Below are 16,368 nucleotides of genomic sequence, written 5' to 3' on the forward strand. Positions count from 1 at the left end.
ATAAACTAAACTAATACACTGTTAATTGTTTGTTTCTTTCACTTTCTTTTGCCTGTTTTGAAATTTGGTATCGGCATTTCACAATTTTTCAGGTACAATCGATTTCAAAGAACTTAACACGATTCTTGCTTAGAAGTTGTTTGACCAGGATCAAAGCATTATACATGTACAGAGCTATCCAATTGTTTTATGGTAGACATGTGGAGGACATTTCCAATTTTGATGCATCAGTGATAAAAAGGTTGTCCAATATAATTCCCTATTTTTACTTGCACTGTAAGTTTCCGTGTTTGTTCACGTGAACACTTGACTTGCCTTTGCATGTGTGAGTAATGTGTGCCACAGGGGATGCAGGATGCGCTCCCCTATCTGCGAACACCTTGTATCATCACTGTCTGTTATTGATTCATAAAGACTTGCTTATTATGTAGTCGGAAACATACAATGGACTCTGCATTTAACAGTTTTTTCTTGATATTACAGAAAGGATTATATTTATAATTACTAAATCACAACCAACCCTGTTCATAATTCTGGGGTGAAACATCAAATTGGATTATCTCAAAAGAGGAATGGTAATTTCTTCAGGTTTTAGAGGTGAGGTGAGGTGGGATGAAAAGGGGAATAATGTCATGTTCAAGCTTTTTTCACTTATATGGTGATGTGCATACACGTGTATGTGCTGCTTGTACTTGTCCAGACTTGTCTTGTGAAGGTAAGGTTGATTTCTTAAATTGACAGTGGTTGAGATAAACAACACTGTACTAGAACTTGAGATTCCATTCAGCTCATTGATTTACTCAATTTGCTGTTAACTTTATCATGTTCATTTTTCAGCACCATGACATTGATATGTGAACACTATCATCCTTGCACACAGTGATCAAATCTTATTACATGCAGGGGGCATGGGTGGCATAGTTGTCTAAGGCTCTTCAATTCGCTGTGCAGAGTTGTGCCCCTTTGGTTTGACAGGAACCTATGTTTGTGTGTTTGAAGCCCGGTCAGCAGTAGAAACTAATATTTTTGGTCCACTTGTCCTTATCTTCTTAAGTTTAGATCCCTTTTAACATTGTAGATTAACATTACATTCGCTGCATTAATGTAAAACTTAACATGAAAGCCTCTTCTTATTTATTGGCCCTGTTATCAGCGAGACCCGTGAAGATCCGGGGTAGAATAGATCTTCAGCAACCAATCAAGTGGTAGAAACCGTCTCGTCCACTAGTCCTTATAATGATACCATATAGCCAAACCCTTAAAAATGGCAAATTTCTACTAGTCCTTATAATACCTTAGATATTGGGCAGTTTGGCAAGGACTATAGGACTCATGCAAATTTCTAATGCTGGCCTTAGACAGCTGGGTATTCCTTTGCCCCATCTCCCAATATCTCTGATCTACGTGAATGTTGGATAAATTTGTACTGATACGTTAACACTGGAAGACCTTCGTACAGTGAATACATATTTTATTGGTTTGATTTGACAATAGTGACAGTTCATTTTGGCTAAAGTTAAGTATGATTTCTTTTTTGTAATTGTAATTATTCCTGATGCTGTGTTCCAGCATGGCAGTATGCCATGATGTCTCGGTGAATATGTTATGCTGAATATTCCATTGCTGCTTAGGCAGTCGGTCGTATTTGCTCCTTTTCTCAAAATAAACTATTATTGATTCAGAAACTGGCAGGCAGTGCACCTTGAAGGGACGTACTGGCTTACTGGACAGTATATTAGGACAGTGACAGGTCTATATTTATGTCATAATGACAATTGGTAGCCAGTAGCAGAAGTCCCTTGAGGTAATTACTTGTCTCTTGTTCAATAATAAAGTCATTGCCATAGCTCACAGCCTCAGTGACATGGTGAATAATGCATGGGACCACATCATAAACAGGGAGTGTTTTTGTGTAGACTGGGAGCAAGTCTATGTTATCTCGCTGAACCATAGACTAACTACATACCAGTATATATTGCAGTGTTTTAGTGTAGACTGGGAGCAAGTTTGTTATCTCACTGAACGGCAGACTTACTACAGTTATGTTGCTGTGTTTTAGTGCTGCCTTGGAGCAAGTCTATATTGTGAGTTGTGATGTCAGGGTGAGGTGTGGTGTCTGGGTGAGATGTGGTGATGTCAGGATGAGGTGTGGTGATGTCAGGGTGAGATGTGGGGATGTCAGGGTGAGATGTGGGGATGTCAGGGTGAGGTGTGATGATGTCAAGGTGAAGTGTGGTGATGTCAGGGTGAGGTGTGGTGATGTCAGGGCTATATGGGATGTCAGTGTGAGGTGTGGTGATGTCAGGATGAGGTGTGGTGATGTCAGGGTGAGGTGTGGTGATGTCAGGGTGAGATGTGGTGATGTCAGGGTGAGATGTGGGGATGTCAGGGTGAGGTGTGATGATGTCAGGGTGAGGTGTGGTGATGTCAGGGTGAGGTGTGGTGATGTCAGGGTGAGGTGTGGTGATCTCAGGGTGAGGTGTGGTGATGTCAGGGTGAGATGTGATGTCAGTGTGAGGTGTGGTGATGTCAGGTCGAGGTGTGATGATGTCAGGGTGAGATGTGATGTCAGTGTGAGGTGTGATGTCAGTGTGAGTGAGTGAGTATGGTTTTACGCCGCTTTTAGCAATATTCCAGCAATATCACGGCGGGGGACACCAGAAATGGGCTTCACACATTGTACCCATGTCGGGAATCGAACCCGGGTCTTCGGCGTGACGAGTGAACGCTTTAACCACTAGGCTACCCAACCGCCCCGATGTCAGTGTGAGGTGTGGTGATGTCAAGGTAAGGTGTGGTGACACTTGGTTATAGGAACAAAATATACAATGTCTGGCACATTAATGAGGACGTCCTTCATAAAAAACAAGATATCTCAGAACCTGACACATTAACATCCTTGAAAAATCAAAGATAAAATGAGTGTGTAGTCTACATAAGTTGTACTTGCTTGCTTCCAAGCAATCCTTTGCTTTCGATGTTCTAATATAGTCATACAGCTTTCGCTATGACATGACAACACCCTTGAAAGGTCTTCAGTTGTCCTTGAATGTTGACAATGATAATCAGTGTGAACAATAGGCTGACCTCCCCCCACATCACACTCCCACCCCAGCTCCCTCCCCATCCATGCCCTTCCCTCAAACAAGCAGGTCATTCTTGACTCTTCCAGGTCACCCTGCAACCACAGGGAGCAAGTCAATTACATGCAAATAATGGTTCAGGTCTGCAGTGTATAACAAGTTTAGTCCTGAATGAGACTTTATATTTATTGGTTTAACCATAATGTGACTTGTAGTTTGGACATGATTATCGGTGCAATCAAACCTGATTGATACGAGAATTATGGCATGGTGATTACTCTGAGCCAGGGAATGAACAGGCAGTTTGGATCAATAACTCCATGCTTTCCTGTTACAGTGCAGATCATAAGCAGCATTGTTAAAATTCATACATTGGGTTTAGCTCATATATCATCATGGTAGATATATCTATTTTCCCTGACAAATAAGGTAAATCAAGTTATAATGGATGTATTTATATGTAGATATTCATAGAGGAGTATGCTTACAAATTCAAGGCTAAAGCTCTAATGGACATGTTGTATGGGGGGTCCTGATTCTTTGAGTCAGTAGTCATCTTTTTTTTCCGGCTTAGTCATGCTAATTTCAGTTTAGTCAGTCAAAAAAGACATGAGAATAACGAAAAAGTTGTCAAATTGAATCTAAAATGCTAAATCGTCTCTATGCAAATGTGGATGGTAGGTCTGGCTGTATGGAAACATGGGGACAGCTGGTCCTGCTTTCGTTTTATTACTGCCATTCATGTTTTGCACATACATTCTACCAAAGACTGACTGGTTTTATTGTGTCATTGGATCTACTTATATGTGACTTTTTCAAAATTTATAGCACAATTACCATAAACAGTGAGGTTGTAATTTACGCTTATCAGTTTTTATGGACATTTTTACGATAAAAATGTGACTCATCTTATGTTAGCATTTTTAAAGTTAAGCAGTATTCCCCATCAGGACATCATGTATGATATATTATTATGTTTTGTTCAGGATGAACAGGCTGTAGGTCATCTTGCCAAACATTCTATTAATGTTCGTCTTTTGAAGCACATGGTCCAGAAAGTTGAAATTGTCTTTTATATAACAGTCTTGTATAACATGATGAAGTACTAAAGCATGTTATAGGCGGTTTGACATGTGAAGGATCACCTCAGAAACTACCAACTAGCTGATTGGTAATTAACATCATGTATATAATTTCAAGCTTGTTTCAGTGTTCTGTCAAAATTCTCTTTAATTTGTACTGACTGACTCATGTTGTGCTGTGGTCAGTTGATTTGTTGATTCACAGACCTAATTTGGGGTTTGAAAGCGGGATCCACACATGCAGAACTCACTGTATTTATATTAAAGGCCTAAGTGTTTTAATTTTGTGTTTAATGGCAATGCATGTCTTTCTGCAGATCCGCCTTGAGATGTTAGGTGTACATGTCTGTATAAATACTTGTCAAACTTCTGTGTGCCCATGCTGGCCATATTGATGGTGGAGAATCACAGCACTGGAACCTCTATCTACTGATGCCATGTGCAGTACAATACAGTGTTATTGCTGTCTTGGCACATGCCTAGTGGACCCGTGAAAATATGGGTTAGAATAGGTCTTCAGCAACCCATGCTTGTCGAGGGGGGGGGGGCTTACAGGATCTGGTGGTCAGGCTCGCTGACTTGGTTGATCCAATTGGGTATATCGATGCTCATGATATCAATCATTTAGATCTGGTCGAGACTCGATTATTTAGAGACCGCCATTGTATACTATATAGCTGGAATGTTGCGGAGTTCTGCGGGAAACAACAAACAAAAAAACAAACAAAAAAACATGCCTAGTGAATGGTGATCAAATTGCACAATTCAGACAGGTTCTTGCTGATTGGTTGGGCTGTCTTGGAACTAATTATAATCATAGCTGCCAATGATTTTTGGTATTTATGATGTTTCAGCTTAAATGAGATATCTTGCTCAATTCATATGAATAATGTGCCGATCTATTAAATAAAGAATTATAAGGACTAAATTTGCTTGTATACTAGTAGTGAGTGAGTGAGTATGGTTTTACACCGCTTTTAGCAATATTCCAGCAATATCACGGCGGGGGACAACAGAAATGGGAATCACACATTGTATCCGGGTCCTCGGTGTGACGAGCGAACGCTTTGACCACTAGGCTAACTGACTGCCCCTGTAGACTTGTAGAGAGAGGGTCATTACTTAGCCTCATACCATCTGCTATGAACACATCTGTTTGTCGACTGGAATGAGCTAAATGTTGCAGCTGTCCAATGGAGATGCTCCGCTCATATTTTTGGAAATTGCTTGTGGTCAAAATTGAAACTAAGCGATAAAATCTTCAACTGAGTTTCGAAATCACATGGCCTTATTGTACTGCAAATGATTCATATCATCAGGATTTGGTGTCCTGACCATAAGATTGTAAGTTACATGCCAAATTCTAATTGTAATTTGGAAAAATTGACAGCTATGTACTCACAAGTGATGTTAAGTGGGCATATTTAGCTGAAAGACAGTTTAAGATTGTGAATGATATGGTTAAGTGTACAGTATCAATAGTCCGCCCATATCACTCTGGGGACACCAAGTCTGGGACTCATGCATTGTACCCATTCAGGAATTATACACCAACTTTAGACTTCAGGAGCATATTCTTTAACCAAGAGGCTATCCCAGTAGCTCGTAAAGGTCATGAATACTGCTGTAAGTATCATCAACCAAGATAGCTTTAGAGCTTAATACTATTTCCACGAAGACAAAATGATGGTTTTTCCAAGCATTATTCACAATGTGATTTGATGGAGTTAGCGTGCCAATTAATCCCGCCACATTACCAAAGCTTCCCCCGAGATATACCGATTCTCATCAGGTTTGCAGCATTTGTGTTAACACAGTGTTCAATCAGTTTGTAGACAGCCAATGCATGTGGTGTGGTGTTCTGAAGAAGCCTGGAGACCTCTGCGGAACAGGTACTAGGTATTAGTGCTGGTATGGGAATTACAATGGTTTGTTTTTGTGTGTTGTGGGACTTACAATGCTATGTACTCATGAATATTTTGTTTAGTCTTTTCGAAGGGTTTTGTGCTTGGGATATCTCTGGATAATGAGCAGACAAGCAATTAGCAACCGACTTAAATGAAATAATGTTTTATTATCCTCTTCAGCATGTCAAGGCGGCTTTAGGGTAGCCTAGTAGTGTTGTCCATTCACTACCAAAACCTGGGTTTGATTCCCAAATGAATACAAATATGGGAAGCTTGACATGACATTGTAATTAATGTTTGAGCAAACTGAATATTTGTTTTAAACCTGTGGATCCAATAAGACCACCTTGTGCATGTTGTATACCCTTGTTATCAATGTAGGGGTCGTGGCCAGCTGCCTAGTGGTTAAACCGTTTACTCGTCATGCCAAAGACCAGGGTTTGATTCCCCATATGGGTACAACAAGGGTAGATTTAACAAGTTTGTATGTAGCCAGCAGGGCTTGCTCCTTTTAAAGGTTACTGGCCCTTCACAAACTGGCCTACAACTAAATGGTGGAGGCCGTGAAATCGCCGTACCTGAGGTCGCGTAGCCACCTAGCAGGGATCTGAACTCCTCACCCCTAAAATTATTTTCTTTCTGCACTCTAAGATTAAATTTGGCTTCCATTTACGTCATTTCATGGCGATATATAAGCAAATAAAGAAGTTGTTGTACACAACATTACAAAATGGTGGCCGGTTGTCATTATACCGAGAAGATCCACTTAAAAAAATTAAACATACAAGGAGATGGGATGAAATTTTGACAAGCCAAACAGGCCATCTGCTTTACGTTTCAGCAAGCCCTTTGTAATTTTAACTGGCCACGAGCCAATTGGTCAGCAGTTAAATCGACCCCTGTACAATGTGTGTAGCCCATTCCTAGTGTTCCCTGCCATGATATTGCTGGAATATTGCTAAATGCAGCATAAAAACACACTCACTCACTCACTCAATTTTATCAATATGTACCCATGTCATATGTGCTGCCTGTTGAACACCTAGCTGTGATATCAATTCTTTTATTGAACCTGTTCTGTGGAATACATTGTCTGAAGATGTTTAGTCCAAACTTACATTTGGAAATATGTTTTTGTCCTCACTAGATGACCAACCACCAGGACAACTGACATGAGCACAACCATAGTGGGTAGACAATCACCTTGGGTGTAATCTCATACACTAGGCCATGCCAAATTGTGTTTCAAGGATTAAACCATTATGATGTTATGCTATTGTTTCTTGCTGTTGATTCTGAGCCAGGAATTCACTGGCCATTCTAAACGTGCATTTTAACAAATAAAACTGACACCACTGTAGTTCAATATGCAAATTATATTGAGATTATATTACATGGTTTAAGTCATAGAAATCACTCGAGTAACTTGATTCTGGACTCGCTGGGGCTTGCTGATTCTACTTCCAGAATCAACAGATTCTCTTGATTCCTTATGAAATGGAGCTTACAAAATAGGGAATGAAAATGTTTACATAGATTACGAGCCTGTAAGAACATAATTAATCGAAAATTAGTTCACCTCTCTTCAGTACGGTAGGACTAAGTCTTGGGTTTGATTCTCAACAAGTGTTCAGTGCAGGAACATGATAAATCCTGTTCTTTTTACTGGAATATTTAAAGGAGAATATAACAATACTCCCCAGCTGCATCAGGCCATGCGGCATTTAGGGGATCAAACAAAGACTAGATGGATCCGAGTCAGTATACTGTGTCTGAGTGGAGTATCCCTGTTAAACTGCAGAAAAGGTATAAAAATGTAAAACCAGCCTTAATAAGTCTGGACTAGTACAGCGTCCACCTTATCAGACCGTAAGTCTGTCAAATGACCAAATATCAGCCTCTGTTAACTAGCATTGATTTAGGGAAAAGAACAGCGCCATGTCTGACAAGGAAATTGATTCAGTATGTTCATTGACCGGCATGACATTTAACTATCCATGTGTTGATGAATAAAGTTTGCATATAAGCAATATCCTGCTTATAACACGGAGGAATACGCTTCCAGTTCTGAAATTCAGGACTGAATCAATAATCTCCTGCATTGTTTTTCTTCCTCCATTCTTCATTCTGGGCTATTTTTGTTTCATTCTCTGTCATACTATCTCCCTAATAACTGGCATCAGTACCCCGGGGATAGCAACATGTACGCAACTAATCTCCAGAAGGACTTTTATTTTTCACTGGTTACGTGTCTTATTAATCTTATGGCGTATTTTGATACGTATTTTTGATAATGTGTGATATGCATCAGTGTAGATGCTGGAACCATGAATCAATATGGTCTTATGATATTTTTGGGTTGATATGGTAACAAAAGGTCCTGTTTTTATCAAGATTAACAACTACTTCAAAGCTCAAACTTATAGCCTTTTATGACAGTGGGAGAACTCCCAGCCTTCACATTCATTTCAACCATTGGACCAGCATCCTGTTGTATGTTATTAGGATGGCATACCTTTATGCAGTGTTTTTCCAAGTTACAGAATCAAGTAACTGTAAATTCCAAGTTGAGTTACGTTAATATTTACAGTGGCCATCTTGGATTTTCTGACATCATGTTTGCATATCATGTGACCTTAGGTTAGCTAGAAACTAACAGCTTTGGTCCACTAGTCCTTATGTTAATAATATATAGCAAACCCTTAGGCACAGGCAAATTTCTACTAGTCCCTAGGATACCCTTACTATTGGGCAGTTTGGCAAGGACTATTAAGACTAGTGCCAATTTTCTAACACTGCTATAAATTAACCGGCCAGTGTTAACTTCAGCAGCGGCAATTTTGACTAGACAAGCATGTTTGGGTTCCAGGGTTATATCACAGCTGAATTCTAATTTTTATTGTATAACATTTAATTTACATGGCAAATATTAATACTTGTCTGCTCTCTATATTTGCGGATTGGTGATTATTTACCTCTGTTGACATCCAGATGACGTCTTGTTGACGTCCGGATAATGTCTGACAGTTCCGAGATTCAGACAGCCATTCCGGGATTCATTCCGATGGAATAAGTTAGAGTTACAGTTACAGTTAACACAAGTTGCAAGTGATTTGTCTTCCGAATAAAATATTAGTTTACAGTCTATATTTAGATGTTTTGCGATCGCGATCTGGGGGTCCGAAGTCATTCCGACACATTTTGACAGCTCTAGGAGGTGTGACCTCATTGTCATTCATTCTGGGCCACATGACTTCCGGAATGTATTCTTTACATTACATGAGTCCAGTTCTGTTTGCAGCCAAGTTTGTACACGTTCAAGTTTCAAAGTTTATTGTACAGTTTAATTGTTTCAACAGTTCAGATATATCAATCATAAGAGGGATTAAGATGAACTGGATTCTAGAGTCATTATGTGACAAATTATGCCGAGTGACTGATGTTTCCAGTACAGTTGACAGCCACTATTGTGCCTCACGATCACAAGACCATGTACAAGATTTTTCAGTTCAGTAGTCAAATAAAAACTTTGTTATTGAACTTTACCTACTTGTGTGATCCTTCTGCATTTTGCTAGTTTTGACATTAGTAAATTTTCGCTAAATTTTCGCTAAATTTTCGCTAAATCTCGTCTCTAAGCTATGGTATTTATTTTGTCACATTTTGTGCCTGGTGGCAGCATCCATTTGTTTTAGTAGTTTATCCACTACAGTAAACTATGTTTATAACAAACATGCTCATAACAAACTGAAGGATATAATGAACTGTTTTTTGGTCCCGTCCATTTGCTGTATATAAGCTGTATATGTGTTTTTTAACAAACTACGGTTATAACAAACTAAATTTAGTGGTCCCTTTGAGTTCGTTATAACCGTAATTTACTACAGTAATTATCAACCAGTCTTTGGCCGTTGTGTTACAACATTGATGTGTTGTTTTCTCTGTTTCAGTCTCAGTTGGATCTGCCCATCGAGGTAAAGGCTGGATACATAGGTGAGAAGACGTCCATGAGAAGCTACTCTAAACATGCAGCTGCATTGATCTTAGCATGCTGATGAACACTGTAGACAGTTGATAATCAACATGACCTGTCATTAAGAGAGATATGAGTCTTTGATCTGCATGTGGAACTATCGGGAGAACCAATAATGTGATATGGTTTTAAGATGGTACTATGAACAGTAGCAACATCTGGAGTATTAGTAGAGTTATTACAGGTGTAGGAGAAACAGGCTTGTAGCTGCATTGAGGGTTGCAATAGTAGCAGATACATTGAGGATTGCAATAGTAGCTGCATTGAGGGTTGCAATAGTAGCTGCATTGGGGGTTGCAATAGTAGCAAATACATTGAGGGTTGCAATAGTAGCTGCATTGAGGGTTGCAATAGTAGCAGATACATTGAGGGTTGCAATAGTAGCAGATACATTGAAGGTTGCAACAGTAGCAGCTACATTGAGGGTTGCAATAGTAGGTTCCAGTAGTAGCAGATACACTGAGGATTGCAATAGTAGCAGATACATTGAGGGTTGCAAAAGTAGCAGATACATTGAGGGTTGCAGTAGTAGCTGCATTGAGGGTTGCAATAGTAGCAGATACATTGAGGGTTGCAGTAGTAGCAGATAAATATATGGTGGTTGCAATGGTAGCAGATACATTGATGGTGGCAATAGTAGCTGCATTAAGGGTTGCAATAGTGGCAGATTAATAGATGGTGGTTTTAATAGTAGCAGATACATTGATGGTTACAATAGTAGCAGATAAATAGACGGTTGCAATAGTAGCAGGTTCATTGATGGTTGCAATATTAGCATATTTATAGGTGGTGGTTGCAATGGTAGCAGATACATTGATGGTTGCAATAGTAGCTGCATTGATGGTTGCAATCTTAGTGCCGTTAAGTTTGTCTTACCTTCCATATTCTAATGGACTTATGATGGTCAACAGGGACAATAGCAAAAGCAATCTTGGGCAATAGTTTCAGTAGTAGCAACTTTGGGCAGCAGTAGCAATAGTAGCGACTTTAGCTTGTAGTAGTAGCAACAGCAACCTCAGTCAGCAATGGTAATACCTTTTGGTAGCAGTAGTAGCAACATTTGGCAGCGGTGGCAATAGTAGCAGCATAAACTTTGGGCAGCAGTAGCAATAGTTGCAACATCAACTTTGGGCAGCAGTAGCAATAGTAGCAACATCAACTTTGGGCAGCAGAAGCAATAGTAGCAACATCAACTTTGGGCAGCAGTAGCCATAGTAGTATCTCTGTGTAGCAGTAGTTGCAACTTTTGGCAGCAGTAGCAATAGTAACAGCATAAACTTTTGGCAGCAGTAGCAATAGTAGCAACATCAACTTTGGGCAGCAGAAGCAATAGTAGCAACTTTTGACAATAGTAGCAATAGTAGCATCTCTGTGTAGCAGTAGTTGCAACTTTGGGCAGCAGTAGCAATAGTAGCAACATCAACTTTGGGCAGCAGAAGCAATAATAGCAACTTTTGACAACAGTAGCAATAGTAGCATCTCTGTGTAGCAGTAGTTGCAACTTTGGGCAGCAGTAGCAATAGTAGCAACATCAACTTTTGGCAACAGTAGCAATAGTAGAATCTCTGTGTAGCAGTAGTTGCAACTTTTGGCAACAGTAGCAATAGTAGAATCTCTGTGTAGCAGTAGTTGCAACTTTTGGCAACAGTAGCAATAATAGCAACATCAACTGTGGGCAGCTGTAGCATTAATACCAACTTTGGGCAGCAGTAGCAATAGTGGCAACATCAACTTTGGGCAGCTGTAGCAGTAGAAGCAACAGTGGCAGTTCTTGCCAATCAGAATGTTATCCTTGACCAGTGGCTAAGCAATGAAGACATAGTTGACATAGGCATTTGAGCTGCTTTCTTCTTTCAATGCAATGTTTTATTACAAATACTGGTACCTTTATTAGGCAAAAGTGATACTTGTGTCTTCATTGATACTGGAGCTTCTAAAATGCCACAGATTGATATTGTAGAGATTGGTTGGAGGTTTTTCCCCCAAAGTACAGTATGGCCACAGTAAAACTGCAGGCAGGATTACAATTTACCTATAGATTCATATGCAAAGACAGAATTGTCCAGTCTGTGTTGTAATCACAAAGGATACATTGACCTGCATCGAGCTGCATCTAGTTGCATCGAGAGCATCATCAGTCCATGTTAGAGTAACACATTTTCACTAAATGTGTTCCCCTGCCAGAAGTGTGCTTGCAGCAATCGACCATCTTCTATTACAATCAATTCTCTTTGTGCTCAGATGTGTAATAGGTCCAAGAGAGTAAGTAGATTTAACATTAAGCTATCATGGAGATGAAAGTATTGAATTTTGTTTCACTGTAAATGCCAAACATTGAAATTTCACTTAAGCTTCAGCTATGAACATAAGAAATGTTAACTGTGTGGGTGGCATCGCATTAATACTGCTTTGTTTCATTAATATAATGACGCTTTGTTTCCCCTGTGTCAAGGACCCATTGTAATAATGGCATGTGAACATCACTGTAGCGATAGCATGGGCAGGGGGGTTTATGGGGTGGGGATGGATGGGAATCGAGTGGGGATGGATGAGAATGTAAGTGGGGTGGGGAGGGCTGGATGGTATGTGAGTGGGGTGGGGAGGGATGGATGGGATGTGAGTGTGGTGGGGGAGGGGTGGTTATGGGATGTGAGTGGGGATGGATGAGAATGTAAGTGGGGTGGGGTAGGGATGGTTGGGAATGTGAGTGGGGTGGATGGGATGTGAGTGGGGTGGTTTGGTACTCAGCAATATTCCAGCTTTATGATGGCGGTCTGTAAATAATCAAGTTTGGACCAGACAATCCGGTGATTGATTTATGCGCATGAGTGGGGTGGGGTGGGGAGGGCAGGGGATGGATGGGATGCGAGTAGGCTGGGGTTGGGATGGTTGGAAATGTGATTGGTGTGCGGAAGCGATGGTTGGGAATGTGAATGGGGTGGGGTACGGATGGATGGGAATGTGATTGAGCTAGAGATGGATGGGGATATGAGTGAGGTTGAGATGGATGGGGATGTGAGTGAGGTAGAGATGGATGGGGATGTGAGTGGGGTAGAGATTGATGGGGATGTGAGTGGGGTAGAGATGGATGGGGATGTGAGTGGGGTAGAGATGGATGGGGATATGATTGGGATGGGGGTAGAGATGGATGGGGATGGGAGTGAGGTAGAGATGGATAGGGATATGAGTGAGGTAGAGATGGATGGAGATGTGAGTGAGGTAGAGATGGATGGGGATGGGAGTGAGGTAGAGATGGATGGGGATGGGAGTGAGGTAGAGATGGATGGGGATATGAGTGAGGTAGAGATGGATGGAGATATGAGTGGGGTAGAGATGGATGGGGATATGAGTGAGGTAGAGATGGATGGGGATGTGAGTGAGGTAGAGATGGATGGGGATGTGAGTGGGGTAGAGATGGATGGGAATGTGAGTGAGGTAGAGATGGATGGGGATGTGAGTGAGGTAGAGATGGATGGGAATGTGAGTGAGGTAGAGATGGATGGGGATGTGAGTGAGGTAGAGATGGATGGAGATATGAGTGGGGTAGAGATGGATAGAGATATGAGTGGAGTAGAGATGGACAGGGATATGAATGAGGTAGAGATGGATGGAGATATGAGTGTGGTAGAGATGGATAGGAATGTGAGTGGGATGTGAGAGGGGCCGGTGGGGGGGTGTAGAGATGGATGGGGATATGAGTGGGGTGGGGCTAGAGATGGATGGGAATGTGAGTGTGTGGGGTGGGGTGGGTTGGGGGGAGGTTGGGGTTAGAGATGGATGGAGATATGATTGGGTTAGAGTAGGGATGGATGGGAACGTTAGTGTGTTGGGGGTGTCTATTGATTGGGACGTGAGTGTTGTAAACATCTACTCTTCAGAAACCACTGGATCAGTGAAGCTAAAACTTCACACGCATGTTCATGAGCATCTATGTTGAAAAAACTATTCATGGTCTCTGGTCAGTCATACCAGCTCAAAGTGTAATGTGATTATCTGAAATTCTCTGAAATTGCATTTTTGGCTCTGTAAACATCTCTGATACCGAATATGGTGTTGAATAACAAGGAATATTATTCCTTGCTTAGGACAACCAGCCAATCAGGAGTTAGAAGTGTGAGGCATGTGCATAGCATTAGTGCATCTGCTACTTGCATGAGACTCTTCCCCCCCCCCCCCCCCCCAATCTGATAATGGCCGACAGTCACCATCACAACAGATTGACTGTTTTACGGAAACTAGGTATAAAATCAATGCAACAGATCAGAACATAGTAATTAATAGATGTATTTGGCATCAAATATCACTACGTAATCTTCAGTGGTTGATGGTAGGGAATGAGATGTCTATCTCTGGATCACTTGGCGACATCGATGGTATTTCATGACCTTCAGAAGGTATGTAACCTCTAATACCGGAGGGGAGCCTTTCAGCAATAAAGAATAATCCGTAAATGGAAATACTCGAATGAAGATCAATAAATCATGTTTTTTTTGTTTGATTCAGTTGATGTTCAGCACCTGTGATGTGTTTTGTTGTCAGGGTATCAGTGTGTCATGTGTACAGTTGTTTGGATAATAGTACTGTCTCACCTTATAAATCAAGCTCCTTCCCAGCATGTGACTCCTTCATGACACTCTCGGTAACATTGCTGCCGTCAATGTGGAAGCGTCCATCACAAGAATTTTGAAATTTGCCCTCTAACCTCAAATGAAGTAACGATTATAATTTTGTTTATGTCTTTGGGAATGCCATGATAGGAATTTTGAAACGGTTTACGAATGAGAGGATTTCTAAGATGAATTTTTTGGTTGGAAAATTTTGCTTTGTTTGATAAGATTGGTTCGAGATTGCAGACGAATTGAAAATCACCCTACTTCCCCCTACATTCTTACTATGCTAATTACATGATAGTTGAAATGAAATAGAAATTCAATGAAGAAAACAATTAAGCTGATGTCAAGAGTATTTGGCATCATGACTGTCATGACTTGTTTGTCAACTTAACTGTCAGGGGGATGCGAGTTCAACTCCAATGCATGGTTGTGGCCACCTATCACAGTGGGGAGCTTTGAATGGTGGCACTGTATGGAGAGCTCAAAAACGTGCTGTCACTGTGAAGAGCTTGTTTATGAGTAGGCTTAGTGTTACTTTCGTCATTGGGACAAAGAAATCTTTATGTGGCACTTACACACTTGTTTGCTACAGAGAACAAGCACCTGCTAATATGAATAAATGATGGTCCTCCACATGCTTAGCTTGACTTACAAGATCCTATTTTTTATGTTCTCTTTCTAACAGAATCAAGCAAGAGTGAAAATGAAGTGAATAGATTTTCTTCCTGAAGTTTGTATTGATTATGAGCCAGGTTTGCAATAACGCTAATGACATAATTTAAGTATTGCAGGAAGTGTTGTATACGATATGGAATATTTTGGATTAGGTTCAGGCTGCATTTGACATACCGTATTCTCATGTATTGAGTGCTCTGCTCCAATAAGCAGCCCCTGGTCAACTTCTGATCCTCCCCTATTAAGACCGAAAATGATTTATATGACCAAATTTGCTTGTGTATATTACAGAGTTTGTTTTGCAGAAAACAGCTACCATATTTACTTCAGTATAGTGCACACTTTTTAAAAAAAAAACAGCAGTGTAGAATGGGGTGCCTGCCATAATGAGTTTTGATGGGTTTTTTCCCCCAATGCAAAGACATTACCATGAGCATGAAACACCGGAAATACAATGTCAACAATGTCAAATAATTACACTGTCTGGTTATAAAAAGTGTTCATTGTATATCTGGACTTATGTTTGTAACTTATTTCATTAATTTTATTCAAAACTCCTTTTAATATTGTTTTTATTGATTTTGGCGAAATCGTGTGTGAAGCAATCGGAAGATCTCACAACTTACCGTTATTAAAAGCAACCCAGGTCAGATTACTGCTAGTGGTGCCTTGAAAAAAATTTTAGTAAGTAGAAGGTGTATGTAAATTGCCTTGTAACTATTATCGAAAAGGTTTTAGTTTCAACTCAGTATCTATGTTTTCTGTCAGCTCTCCTCCACCCGGGTGCTTGTCATGTGGTATATGGTATATCTCGATGTAGTTTTGTCAGTTATCTTTCAACATGTGTCAACAACAGCAATATATGATTGAATTAATGGAACTAGCTGTGTTGAGTAGTGAGATGTTAAAATTTAACAATGCTTGTTTTCTCCATTAGTGTTAAACGGGGATTCTGGTGGGCTGATAAAAAAACAC

At 40.4% G+C, this 16,368-nt stretch overlaps 1 protein-coding gene across 1 annotated transcript in view; it reads left to right on the forward strand.

The window, feature by feature from the left end:
- LOC139473885 (intermembrane lipid transfer protein VPS13A-like) overlaps positions 1-16,368 on the forward strand; it is a 142,649-nt gene that overhangs the window by 13,386 nt on the left and 112,895 nt on the right. Inside the window, exon 4 of the mRNA XM_071256675.1 lies at positions 10,023-10,065. Coding sequence (XP_071112776.1) covers positions 10,023-10,065 — 43 coding nt within the window. The remainder of the gene's footprint in view (positions 1-10,022; positions 10,066-16,368) is intronic.

Source organism: Haliotis cracherodii, unplaced genomic scaffold (genome assembly GCF_022045235.1).
Source record: "Haliotis cracherodii isolate W230 unplaced genomic scaffold, xgHalCrac1.p SCAF_3, whole genome shotgun sequence".
Classification (NCBI taxonomy): Eukaryota; Metazoa; Mollusca; class Gastropoda; order Lepetellida; family Haliotidae; genus Haliotis; species Haliotis cracherodii.